This window comes from Triturus cristatus, chromosome 2_1, assembly GCF_964204655.1.
Source record: "Triturus cristatus chromosome 2_1, aTriCri1.1, whole genome shotgun sequence".
Taxonomy (NCBI): Eukaryota; Metazoa; Chordata; class Amphibia; order Caudata; family Salamandridae; genus Triturus; species Triturus cristatus.
The window spans coordinates 892,157,510-892,177,316 of NC_140581.1; the positions used below are offsets into that span (position 1 = coordinate 892,157,510).

Consider the following 19,807-nt stretch of genomic DNA (forward strand, 5'->3'; position numbering starts at 1 on the left):
TGCCAGGTATTTTTGCCAATGCTGTTCGCCATCGATAAAAATGAACGCTTGTTTCAGATTTGGAACAGCATCGGCAAAAACAAAAACAATCGGCTGCAGTGTGATGACATATACTTTTAATCTACCACTCCAGGGTGGCGGTTGCCAATCTTGGAGCATAAAATTAAAACCATACGTGCAAAATCACTTTAAAGAAAAAAGAGCAGGCTGGTAGTAAATTGGAGTTGCCAGGCCCTCCCCCCCCCCCCCTCCCCCTCAGCCTCAGTCAACCCCGGAGGAGGGGGCAGGGGAACAGTAGAAACGCTTCAGGGTAATGGAGGGAGCAACATGGAAAGCAGAGTGAGATTTGATGGAGGGAGATAGCAGAAAAACCTATGCACTCCCGTGGAGTGTGAAATAAAAAGAAAAAAGTAGTTCCCTGAACTTAAGCAGTAGGTGAATACAAGTCACCCAATCAGAATGATAGAAAAGAAGCTATGCTCAATGGGAGGAACCAAGTGCAAGAAGAGGAAGGAAAGCCACTGAATAAGAAGCAACCAAATGAGACCGACAAAACAAATAGTAGGTAAGCAATGGGCGGACCCAACTGCAAATATTGCCTGGTCCGTGTTCATCTATATGACATGGAATAAGAAGCAAGCAAATGAGACAAAAGAAAAACACCCAGTGGGCTGACCCAAATCCCATATAAATATTGGTTTTATCTGCAATAGGAATTTGACTTAAGGAAGCTAAAAGCTGTATGTAGTCAAGAGCTAAAAATAGGAACAAATGTATGAATAAATATGTTAACCTCCCATTTTTTGGTCTTTTTGGGGTTAGTGATGGAAGTTTGATGCTGTTACCATTTGGTGGCTTTATGCATTCTGGGGTCCTACTGTTCGGGTATTGCATCTTGTTGTTCGATGTGCGTGCTTCCACTCCTGCTGCTTATGTATGTTCACATGCCTGGGATCAGGAGTAGAGTCTCTTATTCAGTATAATGCAGGCCATGCTTTAGATTACTAACCATCAAACACTCTGCTGTTATGTGTTTGTAGCCTTTAGTGGTGGTGTTAGATTGGCTGGGGCTACCACCCAATTTCACCATTGGCACCATCCACTTGCACTACTGCTGCTACCGACTGCCTGCATATAAACCAGTCTTGAAGATCTACACACACCCTCCCCAGTATAGAGTTTGCATCCCTATGTTCCTAGACTGAATACCAGGGTATTGTCCCCTCCCTACAGGCAGTCCACAGCCCTCTCCTGCCAGCAGGCATTGTAGGTGTCATCAGGGGAAACCCCAAATTCCGCTGACCGGCTTGTAACAGCCAGCTGAGGGGACCTCTACCCCTCCTCTCAGCATCTCTTTTTACCACTCTTGCTCCCTTTGTGTTCCCCAGCCCTTTCGTGATCCTCCTCCTGCCTTTGCTATGGAAAGAGTGCCTCCAAAGAGATGCTGTGCAGTCAGGTGCGCCTCCTGTAGGATACTGATGTGCACACTGGGTGTTAAACTGCAGGTGATTTCACTGATATTTATTGGAAAAAGTGCAGTGCTCAAGTGATGCCTTTCTGTGAAAGAATCAGAATCCTTGTTTAAAGAGGTACACAAATTCCACGTATAGACAACGTATCCATTTGTACAGTACCCAATGCTATGTGGAGAGGATGCCCACCTGCAGATCAGCTGTGTGTACAGACAGTCCATGTCTAGAGGGGTGATGTATCATTCAAGAGGGCAGCCATTGGTGCACAAGCCTTATGAGGTTTGCCGATGTTCTTTCTGTGTCATCTGTTTTCTGCCAAATTTGCACAATTGAAAAGTCCAGCAAGTTTGAATGGAAATCACCTGTCAGCGTCCACATAGCTTCTTCATGGCTCGTCATCTGATCTGTCACTATTGAAACGATGCTTCTCAGCTGTGATTTCTCCTTCGCCGGTTGTGAGTTGACCTATACATTAAGCTGGAATTTATTACAGGAGAATTTAATTCCAGTTTAATTAATATAAAGTCACTAGCGCCTGTGTAGAGTGATGTTATATTTGCCCCCAGGCTTTTACTTATGTGGATTGACACCCCGCCAGAAGGATGACCCCCTTGTATTGATGGTTGAGCTGGAGCGAATACTTCATTATAATCTTGCGAGGGGCTACCTTTTGCCTGCCAGGTCTCCTGTAGGCACATTATATCATTTTACTACAGGTCCTTCATTACTTCTGGTCGGGTGAACAGGTTATTAAACCCTCCAATATTTCATGAGCACGCTGCGAGCCCCGAGCCAGGATTGCACTTCGGCACACAATGTAGCCTAGAGGCCTTTATTTTGGGGATGCTGATGGCTGTCTGAAAGTTCCCTTTATAATGATTTATTCCCGCTTCTAGACAGTTTTACAGGTTTTCATTAGCAGAGCTTCTTGCCATTGTTATCCCTTGGAAGGGGTTTCCTATGAGCTCAACTCCCTTGGCATTTGTAAGAACTGATCTTGTCTGAAGCGGACGGACAGTTGCCGGGTATTTAGCTGATGTTCTTGACCACTTGGGAAAACATTTTTGACTTCCTAATGGTCGGTGTGCTCGAATATTTGAATAGGGTTGATTTGTGTGACAATATTTTTGTCTTAGTCTCACTGAGCCTGAGCATCTTTCTCGTCCGTTCATTCAGTTCTTGATTTAGGCCTCGGCTGAATGCCACTGATTCTGTATCAGCTGTGGAAATCTTCTCCAAACTTGGAAGCTCTGAGAGAAGCAATAACAGGTTTCCCCGATGTAAAGTGTCAACACAACCTCTTGAGGTGTATTCTGGATACAGAGTAAGAGATGGCGAGTCTTCTTCATCTTGTTGAAGGTTGATTCGGGGCTTGAGTGTACATTGTGTCCTTAATCCATTTGCGTATGATTGCAATGTATCTGTAACTGGAGTTACTCAGCTTGGGCCACCAATTTCATGTGGTGTAGTTTCGACATTATTTGCGTTTCATTCAGTCTGGGAATTGACACACAAGGGGCGGGAGCGTGCTAGCTCTAGCTGTTGTTGGACAAGTACTTTTGACTCCATGTTAGCAAGGATATTATTCTCCCGTGAAGTGATAAGGCTCCGTATTAATAGTGCTTAGATTCTGGAAATCCTCATTTTCCTTGCTTGAGCTATTAGCGTTCCCTAATAATTTGTATGTTTGAATAGACTCTGAAACACCTGATGTATAGCTCTCAAGCCCTTGCCCAGTGGATTTGATGTCCTCGCACTGCTTGCACATGGAACTTAAAGTATGTGCATTGGTGGTAGGCGCAGCATTTTTTGTCACCTTTTCTTGATTAATTATTGTTTTTGCGCTTTAGTTGCTTTCTAAACTGCTGTCTCCCTCCTCTTGCCATTGCTCTTGCCCTTGTACTACCACCAAACTCCTCAGGTTGTTTGTCGCGGCGTCTCCAAATTATGCATTCGTTCCAGATTTATCCTGGTCCTGATCAGACCTCAATGCCACTGCCGCACCTACGGCTGTCCGTAATTTATTCAAGCCCGCCTCGCCTCCCTAGTTAAGGCGAGCTCCAATAGCTCCTGCAGCTCTGGACCTTCTGAGGTACTCCACTCCCCGCTGACGCAGAATCCCCTGGACACTGAGGTGCCCGGCCCGCACCTCCTCCTGCACTCAGACACAGACGAGCCCCCAGGCCTGAACTGCCCACCTTGCTGCACCTGGCATAGTCCACATACAGGATGCAGGAGACTAACTGGCAAGAAGTCTCAGAATCCCTCTCACCGAGACCTAGGAGAGGGGCTGAAATGATATCCTTGCCTGAATGTACTGAACCCATTCTAATGGGTAGAATCAATCAATCAATTAGTCGTTTTTTAAGCGCGACTACTCGCCCGTAAGGGTCTCAAGGCGCTGTGGGGGGAGGGGGCAGTTTCCAGTCCATGCAGGGAAGACCCTGAGTGCACTGTATCCTAAACCGCTGTTATTAAAGTAAACCTCTGATCAGGTGTGACTTCAGCACATTGGTCCAGAACCCCAAAGATGGCAGGTGGTTCAACATTGTCTTGGGGTGGTCCCAAATTGACTCCTTTATTAAACAACCATAAGTACTCTTTATTTTTTGATGTCTCGTACATTTTGCGCAAAACTAAAAGCTAAACAATTTAAAACCTTGTCAAGCACCTGCACTGGAAATGAGGCCGAGTACCAGCAGATTTAAAAATCTGGAGGATCTTGTGTCCGCGCAGCAGGGTAGGGCTCTACACCTGAACCCGTGCAATTTACAGTTCCATGCATGAAGATTGAGTAGCGGCAGTTGAGTGCGTTTGATTTACCACCTGAAGTTGTGGTTGTCATTCTTTTTGCCAGGCCCCCTTCTACAAAATCTATTTATGCCAATGGAAGAAATTTGGTTGTTAGTTGAGGAGGGTAAGTACCCACCTCCAGTTATAATCGCAACCCTTGTCAGGGTGATTCCTTAAAGTCACTAAATTAACCTGAGCTCAACCCCCTGATAGCTGTGGCACAGAGCAGCCAGGCTCAACTTTGAGGCAATGTGTACATTATTGATACAGCATTAAAACATTAATCAAGTTAAAATGAAAATAAAAATACCAAAACAAAATGGAAAAATAGAGTAAAAGTGTAATAATCAAAATAGCACCAAAATGTTAAACATCCAATAAGGGAAATTGGAAATAAGATTTTTTAAATGTTTAAGTTGAAATGGCATCAAGAAGCTCAAAGTGCCAATGATAGTAAGTGGTTACGGTAGAAGAGGACCTACACTCAGTTTGATACTGACTGCGATGGAGCATGGGTCGAATGCACTTATGAGTTTAATCCTGCTCAAAGATTGTACCCTCTGACTTTAGACCTTTAAGTCCCAATCCACCATAGGAGTACACTTCTAAAGTCTCACAGGAGCTTAGGGAGGAACATAGAGACTCACAGGATCCATTAGTCCCTTGCGGGTGTTCGCGGATTACCACTTGCTGCCGATTTATGCACTGATATCCACTATCCGGACTTCGCGTAACATTTGAATCAGCTATTTAGACTGCTTATACTTTTTGGATCATCCCTTCATACTTAAGACCTATTATCTCAGACCTTTGCGTAACACCAGACGCCAGCCGGGTCAACTCCTTCCCTTAACGTCCTTGCCTTACGTCGATCACTTACCGGGAAGGCCGCTCCCTGTCAGGTTTACGCCGCCATCTGGTGGATGAATTTATTAGTGTTTTTCTGAATACTGTTGTCTCCTAATATTCAGAACATTATCACCATTATACAGATCCCTTTATTGAACGTCCTATACAGCTTCCACTCTCCCAGCAGATTCATTTACCTTGTTCGATTTTCTATAGCTCGCCAGACTCCCATGGACTCCTGCTCTGATTCCACAGTTATGCCCTGAAGAAGGTGACACCCCGATTTTGGGGGTGGTAACACCGAAACGCGCATCAGCGTGTCTCTGGGAAATAATCAGCCCTTGGTCCCTATGCATCTCATTGTTTGAATCAGGAATCACACGTCCATATTATCTTGATCATTCCTTTATTTATCCATTGATTCTAGCCCTTTTGTCACCTTTGATGTTAACATACACCAATGGTGTTTTTTTGTGGAACTGTGGTATGTGTCATAGGTATATGGCGCTTAAGAGAAATTGCACAACAGTTTTCCTAAATTGCTTATAAGACGGTGCTGCAAGGTGTAGAGAAACCACAGGCTCTACAAAGGTAAGCAAAAGCTTAATAAAACATATTTTCAAAACCTCAGCACACGTGAATAATATAGATTTGGTTGTCTACTCAGTATGTAAGAACATGTATACATAAAAGGCAAGACCATATATCAAAGTGATATCTTCTTCGTATCTTCTTTATTAAGAAGTGTTCAATTGAAGCATCGAGATTACAGCCGGTCACAGCCAACACGTGTTTTTCGTTGTATCGGGAATGTTGTCCCTCAAGGCTGTACAAACAAACAGATAGATACCAACTCTTGTCATGAAATTCATTACAGGGATTGAGTATCAGCAGTCAACAACATTATAACCAATGTTGTTGACTGCTGATACTCAATCCCTGTAATGACTTTCATGACAAGAGTTGGTATCTATCTGTTGGTTTGTACAGCCTTGAGGGACAACATTCCCGATACGACGAAACACGTGTTGGCTGTGACCGGCTGTAATCTCGATGCTTCAATTGAACACTTCTTAATAAAGAAGATACGAAGAAGATATCACTTTAATATATGGTCTTGCCTTTTATGTATACATGTTCTTACATACTGAGTAGACAACCAAATCTATATTATTCACGTGTGCTGAGGTTTTGAAAATACACCAATGGTGGATCCTGAACCTGAAATCTATGTGATTCACGAAAGGACATATATTGATATACTTTAAAGCTTTTGCTATATTGTTTTTTTATAGGGAATTGATCTACATTTTAGACATTATGTTTGATGAATGATTATGCATTTTTACAGTTAGAATGGGTTATGTGAGTGTTTGTATGCATGAATGAATGGTATGTAAGGTGGTCCATGGGAATTTGCATTTTCATTTGCAATTTTGTTGTATATATTTTACGATGAAAATAACAAAACCAAAATAAAATGTTTTGATTAAACAATTATCCTTTTACTCTTGGCTTGAGCACATGGTATAGCGGGACAATTATACTTGACGACTTAATTGCGTTCTTTTGAATTTGACAGGTAGTGCACACTTGTTATTTGGTACTCACAGGATCTCAGACATAGGCCAACAGGAGGGTCCAGTCCAAGTCCAGTTGCCACTGCTCAGCTGGGCAGTTGCCGGAAAAGGCCTTCTGTAGTTTGTGTCCCTGTAGTTTTAACAGTGTGCATTCATATGACCATTGGAGTCCACTTCTTTGTCCTGGGTACAAGCGGGAGATCAGGTCTAGTTTCTAGGCTTTTCTCATGTACTAGACAGCATGTTTAGTCTTTTTCTGATCTTCCCCGGGCCAAAAAGTGTTTTGAATTGGGTGCCCGGAGATGCCACATTTGTGCCTGGCACAAGCTAGAGGGTGGGAATGACCCCCCAGGGACGCCCTAACCAATAGGTAAAGTGTCTTAGGGCTAACTCTACTCACTTTGGGCATTTTTCAAGATGCCCGAAGTCTCACTAAACTTGGGCCCTTAGGGCTGTGGATTGCGTGGGGAACGAACTATGGTAATCCTAGACTCCTCCTGCATCTAACACCAAAATCTACTTTTAGGCAGTCCCTGTACCCACAACAGCCTCAGAGACAGAAATCTGGTGGAGCAAAGTTGAGTTTTCAGTAACCAGACATGGTATACAAAAGAATTGTGATGGCCTCCTGCTTTGCCCTTTGAAGTGCACCCCAAATGTTATATGTAAACCCAGAAGAGCTGTCAAACAGGCTTAGACACTCTAATGCCAAAAAGAGGCCCCTATGAGTCGTGCCTGATTACATGAGGGGGAGAAAAGAAAGGCCCTGCCCAAGCGTCCGTTATCATTTGCCTGTGACAGGAGAGGCGTATTTGAAAAGCATCCCAAGTATCTTGAAAAACGTCGGCAGGCCTGGCAATCCTGATGTGATATTGAAGCAGGCACTGAAACTTTAATGTCAAAGAGGATCTTCCTAGCCCCCTAGTAGTCTGTCAAGTTTAGAGGGGTCATCTCTGCGCCTTCAGATCAGCCTAATGTTTGCTCCTGGGCATTATTCATGCCTGTTTAATTGCTAATTATTGGCAGGCCAAATTGTGAGCAAAATGCAGATTTAGCTTCCATTGAAATCACGCATGGCAAAAGTAACTTTCTAAAAGTTTACTTTTCTTTAATATTTAGAAAAAAAATCAGATTTCATCCTTAAATTGGATTATTAATATCCATTAAAAAATTGTGGTTTAATATTTTTCTAGCTTGCCCCATTCCTGAGACACAGTATCAGTATGTAATATTGCATTACAGTGTTTTCCTATGGAACAGCTAGCCTTGATACAGTGAAAATAGCTTTGAGGTGCTGGTAACTGTAAGGAGGTGTTTAGCATAAATCTTTTACATATCCTACTTTTAAAAACCATGCACCTTCCCTCATGGGGAATAAGGCCTAATTAGTGGTGCCTTAAAATATTTAAAAGAAAGTTTTAGGCCTGACAAAAGGGGTTATTTTTAGAGGTCGAATTTGCAGTTACAACCTGCACAGCCAAGCTACTGGTGGCAGGCGTGCAGTCATGTTTACATGGTCACAGTAGTGGATTGCACAGTGAGTGCTACAGTCCATTGTGACATTTAACTTACAAGCCCAGGCTATACCTTGATACCATATACTAGGGACTTGTATGCAAGTTATATATGCCAATCAGGGATATGCCAATTTCATCATGGTTAAAGGGGGATCATAGCACTTTACTTCTAGTTAGTATGGGTAAAGTGCACACATTTCTATCACCATCAAAAACAGTCACGGCAAAAAACTAGGGGGACACCACACAAAAGATGTCCTTTTGAAACAACCAGGTTTGGGGGGAAATGGATGGCATGGAATGGTGGCTGCAACACAGATACCTTATAAACCAATATAGACACCTTCTAAAGCAAACGGTTGGTGCAGCAGCCCTGCACCACCTTTTTACAGTCAAGCTGGTGCTGAGGACTTGTGAGGCCTTCTTCCTTTTTAGGTCTCACCTACGCAGCATGCATGCGCTACATAGGAGGACCTTTAGCCGTCGCTCTGCTATTTTTGGAAGCACACATTCGTGCTTGTGGCGGCATCCACCTTGCAGGAACGAGCAGGGGCGCGCCACAAGCACGAGTATGTGCTTCCAAAAAGAGCAGACTGCACGCGCACCACTCCCACTGTTGGTGCCCTGCCTGTAAACCCCTCCCACTTAACGTGGATTAAAAAAAAAGATACTGATGGTGGGTGCGTGTGCACCTTTTCAATACTGTGCGTGCATCTGGCAGCACTTTCCGTGGACGCAGGAATCTCCGCGCAATGTATTTATGGCAATGTGGTTTGGAGCAGGACTGTTTCTGTGCTTGTACAATGCGCAAGAATGTATACTCGGTCCGGTGCATAAAGTCAACACACTGCACACAGCCTTGAACACTGGAAAGTAAGTCAGCAGTATCACCACGTCGGGAATCTAACCAATGATCATTTCAATTCCTTATCATCGACTCCTCATTCCAGAAGAGTTGTGAAGGTGAGAAAGTTTTGGTTACACAGTCAGTCTCAACCTCAGCTGTTTCTTGCGTCAACTCGTGGCGACAGACTTTCTGTCGCTATGTACCCTAGAGCCGACCCACAAAGCTTTCGGAGCAGGCAGTCATTTTGGCAGCCATGTTGAATGCTAGTCCGTCTTGTTTTCGACATTTTGGAACTGCACTACAAGTCGTAGTAGCTGACTTTCTGTAAACAGACATAAATAAGTATTCGAAATAAGCAAACACGTCTCTTTTATAGTAAGCAAAAAAACTATTTTCTATTAATAAAAGAGAAAACCTGGTCATGAGGCATGGTGCTCTCTGATGTTAATAATTTCTATTTAATGTACTGCCATAATATAGTGTTTGTACCTGTGCCTTGCATTCATACTCTCTCCTAATCAGACATTATATTTTCATTTAATAAGGGAGACTGATGGCTGGTACATCTCGTGTAGACTTCCTAGTCCTGTTTTTATTTCACATACTATGCTGCGCCCACCATTGTCGCGCAGTGACGCTCCACACAAGCCCCGCCCTGTCACAGGGCACCGCCGAGTTTTCCTTGTGTAGCTTTTTTCACTGCAAGAAGCAGAGGAGGCGGTAGGTGAACAGAACAGTGGTACCATCCTGGTGTCCTAGGAGGTGAGTAAAGCCCACCTTGTAGGTGTTTCAGGGAGGTGGGGTTTGTTTATTTCGATGAATGAGTAACAGTCTCTCGCGGTGGTGTGGGGAAGTGGATGGCATTTTCCAAAACTGCTGCTCTACCCATTTAGGACCAGCCACTTAAAGACACTTCTCGTATGTGTGTCTGCAACCTATACCCAGCTTTGTTTGGAATCCCCGCAATATGCTCATATTGTCAGATTGACTCGTGCTTATTTGTGTTCCTGAGAGTAAGTATTTTATCTGGGGGTTCAAATTGCTTCTTTTACGAGGTGCTGAAAATACATATTCACCTTGATTGAGTTTCTAGAATAATTCTCTTTATTTTCCTCAGAGGGTCGCCTAATTGTGTCGGTACACCACATTCATTTACTATAGAAGTCACTTAAATGTCCATCTTTTTTTTAGGTCTCACCTACGCAGCGCACATGCGCTGCATAGGAGGACCTTTAGCCGTCGCTCTGGTAATTTTCAAGCACACACTCGTGCTTGTGGCAGCATCCACCAAGCGGGAGCGAGCAGGGGCGCGCCACAAGCACGAGTGCAGTGTTTGAAAATGAGCAGACTGCGCATGCACGCAGCACTCCCAGGCGCGCTCTCTCTTTCTCTCTTTCTCTCTTTCTCTCTTTCTCTCTTTCTCTCTTTCTCTCTTTCTCTCTTTCTCTCTTTCTCTCTTTCTCTCTTTTTCTCTTTCTCTTTCTCTTTGTGTCTCCCGCTCTCTTATTTCCATCTTAAATGAGAACATGTTATAAAGTCCAAATCTTGGCAGAAAACGCATGCTTCCAAGAGCGCAGATAACATGTCTGCCCACACCCTTAATCTCAACGTCTCCAGTTACTAATAGCGCTGACTGGAAGTCCAAAACTTGGCGTGCCTTTTTTTTTTTTTTTTTACAGTATTATGTATGTGCCTCTTGGTAGACATTTACACAACCACATTACAAGCCGGCTTTCAGCTAAACTCGGTTATAAATACAAATATAAGTTTGGGCTATATATTGGAGGCCTCCAGAAAGCGCGTGGACGAATAACTCCGCTCGCTTGACCCGCCTAATTGAAAAAAAGCATCTTCTAAAAATGGAAGTGCGCCTTGGTTTCGAATGAGTCAGTGCTTTCCCTCCCCCACCAACATCTGTGTACCTCTCTACCTCTCGCTCTACCTCTCTCTACACCTCTCCACACCTCTCTACACCTACCTCCCTCTCTACCTCCCTCTCTCTCTACCTCCTTTTCTCTCTACCTCGCTCTACACCTCTCTACACCTCTCTACCAGTTAATTTCCGGGAAGCCCAAACCATCAGTATTTCAAATCTGCGTGTGAAACGTGGGTAGGATGAGCCGTGCAGCTCAGAAACGGATGTTCGTTTTTACATAATTTGTATTTAATAGAATTGGGAAGCAGGAGAACAGTCTCGCAGTTGATTTAGGGATTCACATACACTGGCGACCGCTTTTGAAAGCAGTTACATTGATCGCATCAAACATCTAGTTGAGGATGAGCTTCTTGTTTGGTTCTCTGGGGCAAAGAAAGGCAAGGTGGTGCATAAAAGGACTGTAGAGGTCGATATTCCGCTGCATTAAGCCCTGCTACTCATTGACCAAAAATAATCGGCCGGCGGATCTGAGTGCCCATTTTACCAGGGCTAAAGTTGCCACCACTGAGTTAGCATTCGGGGTGCCTGTCCTGGACACCTATCAGACCACAACGTAGGAATCACTCCACATGTTCATAAAGCACCACTGCCTGGTCCGATAGGAAAGACATTTCGCCCGTTTGATCCGGCAAGACTATCTGCACAGACCCTCCACCTTGGGAGGTACTGCTTTAATATCTATTCAGATGTGAGGAATCTATGGAAAGAAGTATCCTTCAGAAGAACAAATCACCTACTTTAGATAACTCTCTTTCTGGTGAATACTCTTATCTAACCAAAGATTTCTCACTACCCACCAATCTCACCGTTCTGTGGATTGGCCTCTTTGTACCATCTAAAAAGTCCCAAATTGGAGATCTACTTGCTGATATCTATAACTGTTTGGTGCTCCACTAACGAGGGTGCAGAAAGACTCACACGAGAAACTGATATCACCGGCAGGGTTGGTGCTTATATGTGGTGTGGCACCGCTCTGTCACTCGTGGAGTGGAATGGAGTCAACGAGCTGAGAACATTTCCTGATCAACTGTGGCATCTTGGGATATTTTAAAGATGTGGAATCTACAGTAGAGAATTGTTTAGAAAGAGTGTTACAAAGGTAGGTAGCTTGTTCTTCTAGAGTAATATTAGATATTCGGAATTATCTGGGATAGTGGATCCATTAAGGATTAAAAATCTGGGTATTTCTGAATTAACCTACGTCTCATCAAGATATAAATTCGCTACAAGGTTCGATTATTTATCTTAATGTAGATAATAACAGTATTTAAGTCTTATGGCTTTCTTAAAATGTTTTACATACCATACAACAATACTTATGAACATTTCAGCAGCTCTTTGCGTTTGATTTAGAGTATGTATTTGAATAGATGATTGTTACAAAATGAAAGTAGATTAGGTGACACAACAGTTTATTAATTATAGTTTTTTTTAATGAAGATACAAAGGGACTTGGCAGTAATGTCAAAGGCTTTTAAAGCTACCTTCAGAGGAAAAGTATTTTCCTCGTACTTGGCCACTGCAAAGAAAAAAAGTTCTAAAAACTGGAGTAGGAAATTGCCATCTTTCAAAGAGCTTATCTTTCCTCTAGAGCATTACTTGGTAAAGAGGTGGAACAAAGGCACACAAGCTTTGAAAGATTTCATTTCAAAGAAGGTGTTAAATGCGAATAGATGCACAAACTTGGCATATCATGAGGGGGAAACTATAGAATAAGTTGATAAATATTTATTAAAGTGTTCACTTTTCCGTGTGAAAGAAATACACTTCTTTGAATTTTGAAGTGGTATTATCATATTTGTATTTATTGTACAATATATATGGCTTCGCTTGTGCACAGACCCTTAGAGCAAAGCCAGGCCCTGGACTTGTCTCGCCCTATTAATCTGCCTGCGTGCCCTCCTCTATTTGTGACTCAGGCTTAGTACTTGAGGCCATCAGTCACTTTGTAAAATGATTTGTATAGGGTGAGGACTAGAAACATGGAGCCGTGCCCACATGAACTGATTTGGCAACTCTACCATCAGGCTTTTTGCTGCAGAGACAAAGAATCGATGAAGGTAGTAAAAATACATTGAAAATAAGTGATCGCAGGGCAGGGACTCCATGACGTTGTCTAGTACGTGACAGTAGTCATGAGTTCCCAGGGAGTACTACCAGGCCTAGGTTGGACGGCTGGGCATAGCTTCAGTGGGGGTGTTTGGAGGTTGACAAGAACTCAAAAGGTATTCTTAGTTTGCTCTGGGTGCCCTGAGTTGAGTCTGCTATGTCTGTTAGTTTTTCTCACTGTTCTTAATTCACCAAGAGGTTTTAACTTGTTCATTCTTTGGATCAGCATCTTAAATATATATATATAGTGACCGGTTTGCCAAAAAGTAGCACATCTGCACCCATAGAAGTACTCTTAGAGTTGGTGCAAATTCACTACCTTTCGGAATTCACAAACCTTGCCAGTGGTAGGCTTGGAAAGCTGCACCTGTTAAGTTTTCAGGCATACTACTGGCAACCAAACACCCAAAAGGTGATTGATGGAAGGAATGCTTGCAAATAGTCTAGCCCAGTGTTTTCCGGTCTGTGAGCGGTTTGGAATGATTCCTTTTCATGAGCGAACTAATGCAGCACACAGGCATTCACACTGTCATACCCCACTGCTGCAAAGCTTCACTGCTAAATTTGCACATTTTCCTGCACTTTTTCCTGTTATTTGCTAATCGATTTTAAACAATTTAATTGTTTTTAATTGTAAATGCGCATTGGCAAGTGTCTGAAATATTGATTGATTACTCGCGGTAATTCTCGAGTCCCGCTCCCCGGTCCACCACGGCTTCTGAATAGCCGATTGTTGTGGAGGGAGCTGGGAAACACAGGCAGGCCAGGGACCATTGGAACCAGCGTTCAACGGCTGCCATTTTAGGTCGGTTGCCGTTCTAGTCGTTCTATGCCTGACAGGAAGGCCACTTAAACTCCCACTGAGGCGGACGCGCGCGGCGAAGGCGCGCCTAAGGCAAGCTCGTCTGCGCTTGTCCGCGCTCGTGCCGCGCTCGGCGCCAGCCACGCTACCGGTTCTTGGACAGAATGGCTCCCACAATATCATACAACAGAGACGAGCTCCTGGCACTTTCGTGCAGATCTCCAGTATGTCGTGGCACAATCTTAGGAGGCACAAAGAACACAAGGTCGCAGACGTGTCAATACTGCAACCTCAGGCTCTCAGACATCAAATGCAAGCTCCATGCTGAGCAGGCCCCAACAAATATTTTTAAGAGATCTTCTGCAGAAATAGGGATTAAGTACACTACCCCCAAGAATTTAAAAACGCCCCAAGGACTGTCCTGTGCACTAGTAAATGCACAGTCACTAATTAAACATCTGTTCGAATTCAGTCACTTTGTCGACTCCCATGCTCTGGACTTGATACTTGTCACAGAAACCTGGACAGATGAAGCATCAGGCCCTGATCTGGTGACGGCAGTTCCACAAGGGTTCGCAATAACCAGAAGGGATCGGCCGGATAAAAAAGGAGGAGATTTGGCAATAATTTACAGAAACCACCTAAAAGCATCATTTAAAGACACCACAATAGACAAAGAGGTGCTTCTGTTTAAGATATCAGTTAGTCATGTATATTCATTTAACGGGTTGCTAGTTTACTGACCGCCTGGTTCCAGAGCTAACTTTATACATACCATGGGCCAACTCTTGGAACATAAAGTAACATCTCAGAATTTCAACATTTTGGGTGATTTTAATTTTCATTTAGACAACCCCCTCGATAACGATTCCAAGGCCATTCTTGACCTAATGACTAGCACAGGACTCGAGCAAACTGTGACAGGCCCAACCCACACAGCAGGCCACCTCCTAGACGCCATATTCACAGACTTCCCATTGTTGAAATATAATAATACCGTACAACCTCACTGGACTGATCATCATGCCGTAATTGTTTCTCTTATTCCACCTTCCCCTATGGTCCCCCAACATGCCCTAGTGAGCAGCGAATCAAGATATCAATGGCATAGGCTAGTTAGTAACAATTTTTCCACCCAGCTGAATAAAAACCAGCCGTGTTTTACAAAAGACCCAGATGTTCCCTCATCACAATACCATCACTGGATAGCAGTAGCAGTCAGCTCTACTGTCCCTCTTAGAACAGGGTAAACCAGCAGGACAGCACCGACTGAACCTTGGTTCTCTGCAGAACTAAAAATCTCAAGAAGACTATGTCGCAGTCACGAAAGATGCTGGCGAAAACACTATGATCTCAAAGAAAAGGAAATGTACAAGTCAATCCTGGCACAGCACAAAGAGTTGAATAAAAAAACCTAAAATTAGCTATTTTTCTGCAAAAAATTGAAGGATTAAAAAATAACTTGAAGGAGCTTTTTGGCAACAGTGCTGAAACTCAGTCAAATAATAACTGCAATATAGATCAAACTTTCTGTGACACACTAGCCTCGTCGTTCCACAATAAAGTTTTCACTATCTATGACACTTTTGTCTTAAGACCAGTCAATCCCCAGGGTATCCAATCTGTCACCACATGTTCTACCCCAGCCCAGTCTACCTTGGTAACAAAATTTACAGAATCCGGTCTCCCTAATTTTACACCACTTTCTCATTAACCAATATCAAAGCTTCTATTAGCAACAAAATCCGATTCTACCCTCGATCCCTGCCCTCCACGAATAATCCATCTGTTAGTGGAATCAATTGCTTCGCCACTCATGGAGGTCCTCAATTTGGCCATAGAAACAGGGACCTTCCCCTCGATATGGAAGAAAACATCAATACTACCTCTATTAAAGAAATCAAATCTGGATAGGAAACTATCGCCCCATTTCCCAGCTACCCTTTGCAGCAAAAGTATTAGAGAAACATATGAATCAGGACCTGACCGTTCTCATTGAGAACAATCACATTTTGGATCCCACTCAATATGGCTTTAGAGCCCGACACAGCACTGAACAGGCCCTGATCACTGCAACGGAGGAAGTCAGATGGGTGGTTGACAACGGAGGATTGGCATCCCTGGTACTATTAGATCTATCCTTTGATACGGTGGACCACAGCATTCTGATTCATCGGCTTCAGGAAGCTGGAGTAGAAAACTTAGCGTTAGCGCTGCTCAGATCCTTTATGCTTAACTGAGAACAATTTGTCGAAATAGGTGGCTGCAATTCTAAATGTTTCCAGCTTCCTTGCGGGGTGCCACAGGGCTCATCATTGAGCCCCACACTTTTTAATTCATATGTTGCTCCTCTGGCACGTCTGATCAAATCCCACGGGTTTGAATTGTTGTCATATGCAGATGACACCCAGATCATTGTATCAATCTCAAGTGACAATCCTAAAATAGCACAGAACTTTAAGGAGTGTATGAGATGTGTCAGCACATGGATGGCCGAGAATTGTCTAAAGTTGAACTCGGATAAAACCGAGGTACTCCTCTTTGGGAAAGCTACCTCCTTCTGGTCCTCAGAATGGTGGCCAGCAGAGCTGGGGACCCTCCCAACACCAGTTATTAAGGCAAAAAATCTCGGAGTCATTATAGACCCCACCCTTTCTATCCATCACCACGTAAACAAACTCACTTCTTCCATCTATTACATCTTGAAAATCCTGAAGAAAATACTACCCTTCATACCAACAGGATTGTAGAAATCGGTGGTGGCAGCCTTAGTGCTGTCTAAACTTGATTATTGCAATGGAATACTAGTTGGAGCAAACTAATCCGTAATAACAAAACTACAGGTTCTCCAGAACTCCACTGCTAGATTGCTCTTCGGTTTGTCCAAATATTCATCTGCCAAACAGGCCCTCAATACACTGCACTGGCTACCGATCAAGAAACTAATTGGGTTTAAAGCATTGTGTGTTGCTTTTAAGGCCCTGCAGAACTCAGGTCCCACTTACATAATTAAACACTTCCAATGGTACATGCCAGTCCACGCACTCCGCTCGGCCTCCCTGAAATTGGTGAGGGTACCATCCTCCTGCCTCCAAAGATGGGGCGGCAAACGCTTCTTCAATGTCATATCCAGATGGTGGAACAAACTACCTCTCCATTTAAGAAACTCCACTGATCTCATGTCCTTTAGGAAAGGTCTGAAAACGTGGCTTTACACCCTGTAAATTGGGCTTGCATGGGTTCCCACACACGCAGTGCTCTGTGAACTTCCTTCATAAGCGCCTAGACGCCTCCGGGTAGTAGAGAGCTATACAAATACATAAATAAATGCTTTCCGAGGACTATCCCAATTTATTTATATTCTCCTGTGTCGTGAAGGGTTTGTAGCCTTATGCCATTTTGGTGTCAAGTAGGCATGTCTTACGTCCTTGTTTCAATGTCCTGAGGAGGCCCAAAGAAGGACACCATCAAACAGGAACCTTGGGGGCTTGATTGTGTTACCCGGATGGGTCTGGGTTTGGGTTGAGTAATTGGAGGAACTATCAATCAGGTGGATTCTTCCCCATGAACAAATTAGGAGACACCTTAAGAAACTATTAGCAAGGACTCTTTTGGATGTCACTTATAAGTCATGTATGTTGAGTTTGTTTCATATATGTATATTCATATAAATGTCATTAATGTGCTTTACAAAGCAGGTGGAAACATGGTGACACTGTTACTGGTCTAATAAATAAAAATGAATATACATTTTCGAATTTATGTTCATGCCAATAGTGAATAACCTGACTATTGTTGAATCCCAACCAACAGAGCTGGTATAAAAGTTCCCTATAGAGAACTCCTACAGTGCATATGGACGTCATGCCCAGTATGGCCCTTCCCTCCCCCTTCTTTCTAGAGTACTCCCCAGTAGTGGCTGGTACTGAACGGGGTGGTGGGGGAGGGGGCAGCGGGGGGGGGGGGGGCATAACAAATAAAATGACTTACCTGGGTGCTGCCGGCTGCCGCCTCTCCTCTGAATTATTTTCCGTGTCGCAATAGGAAGTACACAGCCTCAAAGAATCCCCTGGCCAATCACAACGCTGCAATGCAGCATTGTGATTGGTCTGAGCACCGTGGTTCAGCGCTCAGATGGGAGCAGGGAGGCTGTGCATGTTCCCTACCAGCCTGTGTAATGCAGCCTGATGGTGAACATGCAAAGTGTGCAGAGGTCCTGCGCACATTAAAGTGTGCCTAACACTCCTCCCCCCTGGCCCCTGCTCTGGCCAGCCCAGCTCCCACACGCCTAGCCCAGCACCTAAGCAGGAAGGTAAACTAAAATGATAATAACGTTAGCTGCTCGAAGAGCAGTGGGGCGGCGCTTCTCTAATTTAGCGGGTCGGGTTAAATCCACTGGTTTGAAGGGCACAAAGTCTGTTTGGCAAGAGGTGAATTTTAAAAAAGTGTTGTGAAAGCCATTTCAGAGCGAAAGTAGCCAACTATATGTGCATGAGTCTTTCACAAAATGGCTGGTGTATTACAACCAACTTGTATTATACGATTTTAGCAATATTTTGCCCGTGTGTCCTAGATGCCTAGCAAATAGTCATGGCGATAGGACCCTTATGGCATGCTCAGTCCGTTTTAGCTGGATTCATTTGTGCATGTATAAGCAGGTGGTGAGAACAAAAATAAAACGGGTTATACTTGTAGGCTTTTTCGTATTATTGGTGAAAATGCCTAAACCTGTTTCTCGCCTTATGTTTATAGCAGCGCTTGTAGTTGGATCTACTATTATAGATCACTGGAAATCATCTCTCCCTCCACAGTTTTGAAGCAGAGTTTCAAGATGAATAAAGTTAGATCTAAAGAACAAATGTACGCACTACATGCTGGTGCAGCTCGCAGACACAGGGCTATCTGAGGCTCTATTAAATAGTATGTTTTAAGTTGAATGATGTATGTCCTGGATTAAGTCTCTTTCACTGTAATCTTTTTGAAATGTGATTTTGTCTCGGTTTTGATGCCTGATTTAATATATTATTATTTTTTAAATCCATTACATCAAGTGTTCTTTATTTTTAAAATTTGTAATTATTTTTTTCCTTCCTACTTAGTGAAGCTACTTAGATGCCCAAATGAAAGTTCACATTTCCCCCATTAGTGCTTCAGAAAATGTTTTCAGGTTTCAAAATATAATGCGTGTATTCTTTTATATCTTCTAGTGGCTGAACAAGCAGAGTCAATAGATAACCCCCTCCATGAAGCTGCCAAAAGAGGTAGGTGTTTGTTTTTTATGCATGTAAAATACTCTAACAATATTTTACATTTTTGTTATTTAAAATGTTAGTTACTGCAATTTTTTTATAGTAACTTGTACTATTTCTAGGCTTGTTCTGGTGTAGCCTGGGGATTAATTTCTTTATTTTCCCTGTCTCGTTAAGCCTGCCTTCCTCATACTCTGACCAAAACAACGTGCATTCATTTTCAGCAGCCTCACTGCACGCTCATTGGGGAGTGGGGCCTGTCTGCTCAAAAGGCTATAAAGGAAACCATGTCCAGAATGAGTTTTTAAAGTCCTGACCCTACAATCTCAACTACGTAAAATAACAACTAATGGTAGTATCTATTGCAAAAAGTTGGAGATTGTTTTAAAATCATACAAATTGGAATATCTTCAATACAACTACTAACAATGAAAGAAAAACACCAGTTGAAACCGATCCCGAAACAAATGTGAAAACCAGTCCAAAACAAGCATTGGCATAGCCAATAGGTCTCGCCTTTGGGGCCTTATAAGTGTTTAGCCATGCAACAGTTGCATAACTAAATACTTATAAGGTCCCAAAAGCGAGACCTATTGGCTATGCCAAGCGGCCGCGAAAGTGAAAGTAATCGCGGTAAAGCGCGGCTCGCGCAC

At 43.3% G+C, this 19,807-nt stretch overlaps 1 protein-coding gene across 1 annotated transcript in view; it reads left to right on the top strand.

Annotated features, from left to right (window-relative positions):
- The window catches only part of OSTF1 (osteoclast stimulating factor 1), a 195,607-nt gene that overhangs the window by 142,677 nt on the left and 33,123 nt on the right, over window positions 1-19,807 (top strand). Inside the window, exon 5 of the mRNA XM_085633085.1 lies at window positions 19,113-19,166. Coding sequence (XP_085489211.1) covers window positions 19,113-19,166 — 54 coding nt within the window. The remainder of the gene's footprint in view (window positions 1-19,112; window positions 19,167-19,807) is intronic.